General features: G+C 35.8%; 1 protein-coding gene across 1 annotated transcript in view; it reads left to right on the forward strand.

Annotated features, from left to right (window-relative positions):
- LOC106869605 (serotransferrin-A) overlaps nucleotides 1–5,876 on the forward strand; it is a 33,943-nt gene extending 28,067 nt beyond the window's left edge. The window contains exons 7-8 of the mRNA XM_052974593.2: nucleotides 2,435–2,556; nucleotides 4,800–5,876. Coding sequence (XP_052830553.1) covers nucleotides 2,435–2,556; nucleotides 4,800–5,563 — 886 coding nt within the window. The 3' untranslated portion in view covers nucleotides 5,564–5,876. The remainder of the gene's footprint in view (nucleotides 1–2,434; nucleotides 2,557–4,799) is intronic.
- Nucleotides 5,877–9,849: the final 3,973 nt, after the last annotated feature.

The raw sequence follows: 9,849 nt of genomic DNA on the forward strand, positions 1-9,849 counted from the left end.
GAAATTTTGCTGAAATTTGTTTTTTTGCTTGTTATTTGAGATTGTAACCTAGAAAAACATGTAAAAGTCAGTGGCCACAAAAACGGCCTTGGCAAGATCATGCTGGCATGTCAAAAAAATATGTAACTAAGATGTAGGGAAAAGTAGATTAATTAAGTTAAAACTATGGAACATCGATAGCAAAGCATGATAACAACATATAAATGCAGAGACATCAGAGACATCAAACATTTATAACATATAGCAAAAGCAACTTCAGAGGCATACGTGTTATTGTCAAAAGAACAAAAATAGCATACAGATATAGCAAATGTAAGCACTTGTACAAAAAAATCAGCGATTACTTGTTGGTAGACAGGGCACCTACAAAACTTCCTTATAGACTATATTTTGGGTTTTCTTGCAAGTTGCAAAAGAAAATAGATTATGTCAGCTCCCCACTCGAGAGCAGTCAACATACAGCTGACCATGGGAGAAGCAGGGTTCTTCTATATTAAGTCCTACAACCATCAGCGTCTGACCTTGTGATTTGTTAATCGACATGGCAAAACTGAGCCAGAGAGAGAATTGCAGCCTTCTGAATGTGAAAGGAATGTCTTTACCAGATGGAATGAGAGGTATCCTTGGTATGAAGACAGTATCCCCCTTACCACATTTTGTAAGTATTGTTGCCAAAATAACATGAGGCATTGCCTTTTGGACAACCAGATGCATGCCGTTGCAAAGCCTGGGGGGTTCCAAATTCCTGAGGAGCATGACAGGGGCACCTTTCATAAGTTGCATTAAGTTTTGTTGCATTGAAGATATCCACTTCAACATTCATCAAAATCGGTTTATTCGTCCTCCCCCACCAAGGGGTCCCCTGCCTGAATTTCTGTGAAAGTGCATGCCTGCAACTATATTTGTAGGCCATAAGCAAGCAAAAGATTAATTTTGGGGAAGATGGGAGGCAGAATGCTGGAATTATGGGGCCAAGAGAGAAGCGTAAGAGGGTTATCTTCCCTGGGGTGAGGTGGGGGGACACAATCGATGTACGGAAAAATAAAATAGCCTATGATGCATAATAGGACTTCAGAAACCTATGTATGAAATTTGGTGCAAATCAGTTGTAAAATGTAGAAATGCATGCAGCTGCACATACAAACAGACATCTGTATTATATATATAAATGTCCTTTCTCTCACTAACACATCTGTTTTTAAAAGTAATGAATTTTTTTAATCGAAGTCATCTTCAAAAAGCACACAAATACAGGGTGGCTTGTTGAGAGAGAAAGCCAATGAATACCAGGGTTTTTTTTTTTTCACTCAACACTTTTATGCAAAGATATGGAATATAAACACAAACACACAAGCACAATCCTATGCTGCATTTCCATTGCTAGTTATGCTTTAACACTTTAGCATTTAAACTGGTCGTATCCAGCCCAAATATTCTACCTATTTTATGTTTAAATGAGCCTTATCTTACCTCTCGCACTTATTATATACAATCATTCTAATAATAAACTATCACATCGTTGAAATTTTGAAGCTGTGAGATAATCCATGGTTAATTCAAAACAATGTCAATAAATAAACATTACATTTCACTGAATAATCTTTAGCAGAAATAAATGTTGGTTTCAAATTTTGGCACAAGGTCAACAATTTCAGGGGAGGAGTAAGTCAATTACATCAACCCCTGTGTTCAACTGGTCCTTTTTACCAACCCCAAAAGGATGAAAGGCAAAGTTGACCTCAGCAGAATTTGGACTCGGAATGTATAGACTAATGAAATGGCTTTTTGCCTGGCATGCTAACGATTCTACCGGCTTGCTGCCTCTAAGCAGAAGTAGATATTAGGCAGAGTTTTTACAACCAGATGTCATTAGCCCTTGTTTTATAAGTATGGAGCTTTTATTCTAGAAGTATTTCAAGAACACAGAGGCAGCAAACAATTTTGTAGGCAGGAATTGTCAATAGATTTAACCAGTTGCAATGCAATCACAAATGCTGATGCCATCCTCTTTACTTGCTGTTCAGCATAATTTTGTAAACATTTGCACACACATGACAGGCTTCTTTCAGCTTTCATCTACCAAATTCTCTGCCTCAAGGCATTAGTTGACCTGGAACAATAGAAGTCACTTGCCCAAGGTGTTGCCATGCAATGGGGCTGATTTCAAAACCATGTGGGCGACAACTAAACTTCCTAAACTTCTCAACCTTACCAACCGTACCTGCACCTACTTTATATGTAGATAACCAGAAACAGAATACATTTTATCATATTTATTAACTGAAAATGATTCTAAAGAAATATTCTAATACTCCTGCCATTTGTTCTCATAACAACTTTCAGCTAAAAAACACCTGTGCTAAATGCAGATGGCAGGTACAAACAATTTATTATTGTTATTATTATTATTGTTATATTTCTATTTCTTCTTTAGATGTGACGTTAAACCTGTAATATCTGAAACTCATATAACAGACGAGGGTGCTGAGGAAGCCTCCTACTATGCTGTGGCTGTAGTAAAGAAAGGCTCCACGTTGGCGTTTCCTAAGTTGAAAGGTTTGTCATACCATTTATATTTGAAATGGACCTCTTGCTTTTCTATTTATTTCTGGTTTATTCGCATGCATTGCTGTGTGGTTAAGTTCACTTTGCCACCACATTTTCCCAGGTTTGTCAGCACTGCACAATGTCTTGGGCATCTTCTACTATGTGTTCAAACTGAGCTGTGCCTTGTGAGTGGAAACTGGTAGATGTAAACTAGATAAAAGCCTGTTGTATATATGTATGAATGTCTTGAGTATGACATTAAACTGCATCTGGTGGCAAGGCTCAAGTCTGGGACTTCTGGAATTGTGGGGGTGTATGTGGTCAGCCCTTAATTATCATTACTCTCAGGTCTATTCTGACCTGTCAGGGTCCCATCTATGAGTTAAATAGATTTTTGTAAGGGTAGATCAAGCTCCTTAGCCTTGGTGAAAGCAATCAATCCTGGAGAAGGAAAACTCCTAAATTAATACCCTAAGCCAGCACAGAAGAGTATAGTTGATGAAATTAGCGTGCGATATGTCCAATAACAGATTCATACTGTAGAGGCAACTATCTCATGGTGATGACCTGTAGAGACAGGTCATCAACATTATGTAAGTGTATTTCATTATGCAGCCATAATATACTACAAATTATATTAAGCATATTTGTAAGTCAATACTGTGTTCTACTGTCTTAATCTGACAATTCTGCCTATTATGTAGTTAGAATGAGAAACTGTAACTAAAGATTAAGATTATTAACCCCAAACTTGGACGGTGTTAAGTAGTGGAGATGTTTGGTGATTATTGTATGTGGTGGTTACTTTTGACTGTTTCTTCCCAATAAGGATAATTGATTGATAATGAATCTTAACACAATATATATTCAACTTCAAGTGGAATCAGACATCATAAGAGAGATGGAGAGAGGAAAAGAAGGATGTGTTTTTTTACTCTGTTTTCTGTCTTTTCTCTTTTCAAAAAAGATGTTTTTCCCAGCGTTCACTATATTCCTCACATTCTGGTCTAACGACCCTCCATGTTTGTTTTTGCTTGGTTTCTTTGTATGTCTCTACTGTCATGTTTTTGTTTCCGACTTTGACCCTCCATAAATCCTATGGAGGCTCATATTGTTGTTGAATACTTGAAATGAAGAGTAGATAGACAGCCAACAACTGATGAAGGGTCTTTTCTTTGTGTTTACTTGTCCTGTTTTTCCTTTTTTTTTTTCTCGTTTACGTATTTAACTCATTTACTTGTGTATTTCATGTTATTTTGCGCCATTGGTGATGTCCAATACCAAAATATGCATATGTATATTTATATATATATATATATATATATACAATTTATTACTTATTTAATTGTATGTAACGCATCCATTTCCAAGTAAGTTTATCTTCACCTTATTGATGCAAGCATGGAATGGTGGATATTAAATGAATGATAATGATAATATGAGCAATATCAGATACTCCATTGTCTTTCCTTCTTTAAGCTGGTAAGAGAATGGTTCCTAATCTAAGGTCCAAGCACCCTTGGAAATTCATGAGTTATGTTCAAAATCTGAAATGAATACAGTATAAAATATCTAATTATTAAGTTATGGAATTGGAATAGTATATTTGTTGTTAGTTTATAAAATCGTGTCATTTCAAAAACCCAAGTGTCCTATGGGTAAAATTGTTTAATTGAAAGAGTTTTTTGGTTGGAAAAAGGTTAGTAACTACTCTAGTAAGATGTCATTTGGGGGAGAATTGGTTGCTATTGCAAGTATGTTGAATAATTCCATAGAAGATCCTTATTTGGATGTACTTCCTCAAACAGTAATACTACTGTGTAATTGATGAATGTTTTGCTGTACTTGAATTGAGTTGAAATCCTATCATTGATACAGCTTTGAGAGCAATGAGCTAGCTTGTCTTAGATACACCACTACAAAAAGAAAGTATAAACCTTAATGATGTGCCTATGTGAACCAGTGCATTGTGGGAGTCAGAATTCAGGCTGTTCAAATGTTTACTTACATGTGAATTGATAGATCTGTTTGTTCTTATTGGTTGTCTTGAAAACATTTGAATTTAAAAAAACAAATTTATTTTTGTTACATTTGGTCATTTTAATTATTCATTACTGTTAGAAATAGTATTCATTTTCAGTAAATCAATTCAGTGTGTGTTAGCATATTCGTTATTTTGACCAATGTTATTTTAAATTTTTTTAGTTTTATTTTAAAATAAATTTTCCCTCCCACCTCTTTCTCTCATTTAGATGCCAAATCATGTCACACTGGATATGGTAAAACATCAGGATGGAAGGTGCCAGTTGGTTTGTTAATTGAAAAGGGTGAGATTAAAAATGATAGTATTGCTCACAATGTTGGAAAATATTTCTCTCAAAGTTGCGTTCCTGGAGCTTTAGACAAGAAAAATAATCCAAATGATGATAACCCTGCATCTTTGTGTGCACTTTGCCCAAATAATGGTAAGGAATGTTCTGCAAGCAAGGACAACAAATACTATGGCTATACAGGTGCTTTCCGATGTCTAGTTGAGAATAATGGTGAGGTGGCATTCGTGAAACACACAACAGTTTTGGAAAGCACTGATGGTAATGGAAAAGAAGGATGGGAAAAGAATCTAAAATCAGAAAATTACGAACTTTTATGTAACGATGGCTCACATGAATCAGTTCAAAACTGGCTCAAATGTCATCTTGCCAAAGTTCCTGCACATGCAATGGTTTTCAATGACGACGAAGTGGCAAAGCGTATGTACAGTGTATTCAGTTACATGGATTTGACATCCAGTGAAACCAAGGATCTTCTATTCACATCCAGTGGTGGTAAAAATCTTCTTTTCAAGGATAGTGCAATTGGGCTTTCATATATTGCTGAGCCAAAGAAATTCATACCTCATACATACAAAAACATTCTTAAAACCTTCAGTAAGCCTGAAAAAATATGTTCTGCTGCTTCTTCTACTCTCTATAATGCATGCATTTTGTTACTCCTCACCTTCATAGCTTTCTTCTAAAACAAATTTTCTAATCCTTTCTCCCCACTGTCAGTGTGTATGCACGTGTGTGTATATGTATATATATATATATATATATATATATATATGTATGTATGTATGTATGTATGTATTCTTTTGCTAATAATTTCATCTCAGATATTAGTTTGTTTTTGTTCTTCTCAATCTTTTCTCTCTTCTGCTGTACCATTCTCTGCCAAGCTTGTTCTACCACTATTTTAAACATTCAAATTATTTTTCTACATTTGTAATATTTCATAATGTTTATAAAATTACAAAATTTGTAATAAAAAAAAAACATTTCTACAAAACCTATTGTAGTCCTTGTATATATCTTTTACTTTTTACTCAATTGTTACGCAGCAGCCATGCTGGGACACCACCTTGAAATTTTCTTTTTTTTAAGCCTGGTATTTATTTTGTCGGGTCTCTTTTATTGAACCACAAAGTTACAGCGATGTAAACAAACCAACACCAGTTATCAAGCAGTGATGGGGAACAAACACATACAAAGACACGCATACACATGGTAAGCTAAGGGAACTGAATAGTAAATATGTGTGATACAGTGGATCTTCGTACTAAAAACTGCAGTTCTTCTGTCTTATAGATTTAGCTTACTCATCTGCTGAGTGTGTGTTAGTAGTGTTCTACTACAAGCAGCTGCCCTGTTGTGAGTTTCAGTTCTAAGAAATTACACAACTTCTGTGTTTGTTACTATTAGCAATTATACAGCTACTGTGTTTTTTTAAGTTCTGTGCATTAGTGAAGTTGTTGTGTGTGTTAGTGTTAGCAAATATACAGATGCTCTGTGTTTGTATTAAGCAACCATGTAGATGCTATGTGTTAGTTTTAAGTAACTTGTATATATTAATACAGGTGGAGACGCAATGGGCCAGTGGTTAGGGCAGCGGACTCGCGGTCATAGGATTGTGGTTTCGATTCCCAGACCGGGCGTTGTGAGTGTTTATTGAGTGAAAACACCTAAAGCTCCACGAGGCTCCGGCAGGGGATGGTGGCGAACCCTGCTGTACTCTTTCACCACAACTTTCTCTCACTCTTACTTCCTGTTTCTGTTGTGCTTGTAATTCAAAGGTTAAGCCTTGTCACACTGTGTCACGCTGAATATCGCCGAGAACTACGTTAAGGGTACACGTGTCTGTGGAGTGCTCAGCCACTTGCACGTTAATTTCACGAGCAGGCTGTTCCGTTGATTGGATCAACTGGAACCCTCGACATTGTAAGTGACGGAGTGCCAACAACAACAATATTAATACAAAACAACTACATAGCAACAGGTTACCATGTGTTTTACAACTAACAGCTATTTTAAAGCTGTGGCTGACTTTAGTGCTATCAGTTACTTGTTAGAGTTTCTAGCACTAGAAAGTCAGTTTAGTGCTTGTAGGAGTTTAAAAAACAAAATCTATTCAATAGAGATATTAAATTAATGAAAGTGCCTTTTCCAGTAAATGTTTTTCATACATTAAAGAGTTAGGCTCCTCATCTTTCACTCTGAAAATCTTTGAAAATTGTACTTACAATCAATCTTCCGTTTTCTTTGTATAAGTGTATACAGTTTATTAAACCTGAACGTTGATATTGCTCTCTCTTATATATATATATATATATATATATATATATATATATATATATATGTAATGTATGTGTGTGTGTGTAGGTGTACATACACACACACACATACACACATCTCAAAAGTAAATAGACTCCATTCTCTTTTAAAAGATTTATTCCTTGAAACAAAATAATGTCATTGATGCAGTTTTTAATGATTTTATTTGTTAGGGCATTGTTCTAATCATCATCATCATCATCGTTTAACGTCCGCTTTCCATGCTAGCATGGGTTGGACGATTTGACTGAGGACTGGTGAACCAGGTGATTACACCAGGCTCCAATCTGATTTGGCAGAGTTTCTACAGCTGGATGCCCTTCCTAACGCCAACCACTCCGAGAGTGTAGTGGGTGCTTTTATGTGCCACCGGCACGAAGGCAAGTCAGGCGGTACTGGCAATGGCCACGCTCAAAATGGTGTCTTTTACGTGCCACCTGCACGGGAGCCAGTCCAGCGGCACTGGCAAACATTCTCGCTCGAATGTCCTTACACATGCCACCAGCACAAGTGCCAGGGCACCGGTGCCAATGAATTCATAAATTGTCTCCAGTGGAATTTTTACTCAGGTTGTACAAATGTTGAACAAAATGTTGTTCATAGGGCCCAGGTTAAACTGAATGAGATGCTGTTGATTCCTTTCCTTTTGCTGGCAAATTGTAAAGTCATTCTATTTATTGACTGTGACAAGAGGAATCCTAATGTTTTGTGCAATCTTACACTAGCAAATTTCACCCTCACACCAACCAACAATATGCCCACTTTGAAAATCATATGACTCGTTTGCTTTTGGTATTCACAGCATGGATAGTTACTATAAACAACTAATGAAATGAAAAATAATACATTAACAAGTCTGAAGCACTAGGCAGTGCCTGTACTGAGCAAATGGTATGAGTGAGGTCTTTTTACTTTTTAGATGTGTGTGTGTAATATATATATATATATATATATATATACACACACATATCTTCCTGGCTTTAAGGGTGTCACGAAAGTCACCTTTCCATACTTGCATGGATGAGCTGTAATTTTTGAGGCAAATTTTCTGTGGCTATTTCCTGTCAGTGGAGGCACAATGGCCCAGTGGTTAGGGCAGCGGACTCGCGGTCATAGGATTGTGGTTTCGATTCCCAGTATATATATATATATATAGAGCACTTAATATTAGCTCAATAAAATATTCCTTTTGAATATTCTTTATAAAATTTATATATATATATATATATATCATATGAATGAATTAAAAGCAGTATGTACAGAATATTCTTTTGATTATTTCTTGTAAGTACATATTTTTTACAAATAACCTGATGAAAAACATTTTTGTTTCATGATAAGTAAAATTAAGAATTTTTGATTTGTTTTTTTTTTGGGGGGGGGGGGGGTTCTATCACATTTGAAGATGTAAATGAGATCCTTTGTCATTTGGGTTAACTGATGACTGTTCATATTTACTTGTCTCTTGTCACTGATTCTGTTTTCCTTTTGAGGACATTTACTATTCAAAAGCTCTGTCCACCTAGGTAAGCAGTTCCTTAATTCAGGATAATTAGTCCAGCCAGGATAAAACTGCATTTGATTGGAGAAGTATATCAGTGGCACAGTAAGAGGAGTCGGCAGTCTCATTTCCTCACTCTTTGATGTGTGGTGAATCATTACATTTCACAAAAGGGAGCAAGTCTTATGCAAAATACAAAAAAGAAAAGAAGAAAAAAACACTAGTCTACTCCAATTCTTTGATCTAAGTTGTTACCCAAGTATGGGTTTTGTTACCCATGTTGTTTCCCAATATGGGTTTTGTTGCATTCACAACTAAGAAAACTCTTTCATTTACTGGTGAGCATTGTGCATCACCACCAAGATGTCATAGCCAAAACTATTTTTTACTTGTTTAAAGATGTCATAACTGGTGTACAGTTTTTCTATGTAAGTGGAAGCTAAATTTGTCTTAACATGTGGTTGCTTAGTGGCTACCTGCAGCTGTTAATTCTCAAAGAAGCAGAAATCTAAGTTCAGTAATTCCACTGTTGCTGCAGGATACTTTTTGCTAGCTATCGATCTTCTGTGCTTTTTGGTACTATACGTCTATAGGAGATGCTGCCTTGAGATGTACCCACATCAAATAAAATCTTACTATAATGGGTGTTATGTCCATCTGTCTGTCTGTTCCTTCTTTACAGTCAAACGGATGGATCAATGGTGATGATGTTTTTCGAAAGAGGTAATCAGGATATTGAGTTTTGTATTTATAAATCACCTTTGATTTTTTTTGTTAAAATTCCAGCAACAAGAATTAACTCTGGATTTCACTCCTGTATAGTTTGTAAATTTAGAGGGTTTAGATTTTCAATACTATCCCTTTATTTCCCATCGTAGTTGGGCAGATTTGCTATCTTACTATAATGGGTGTTATATCCATTTCTTTGTCTGTTCCTTCTTCATGGCCAAATGGTTACAATATTTTTCGGGATTACAAAGACGGTCATCAGGAAGGTTTTTAGCATTAAAAAATCAGAAAGTATTATTATTTTGTGGATATTGATTTCTGAATTGATAAACCACCTCTGCATTTTTATTAAAAATTCACACACCACAAGTAAATCTGGATTTTTATTGTATAGTTCGTGGCCCCATTGTAGATACAAAGGGG

The sequence above is a fragment of the Octopus bimaculoides genome, chromosome 18 (assembly GCF_046866305.1).
Source record: "Octopus bimaculoides isolate indiv1 chromosome 18, ASM4686630v1, whole genome shotgun sequence".
NCBI lineage: Eukaryota > Metazoa > Mollusca > Cephalopoda > Octopoda > Octopodidae > Octopus > Octopus bimaculoides.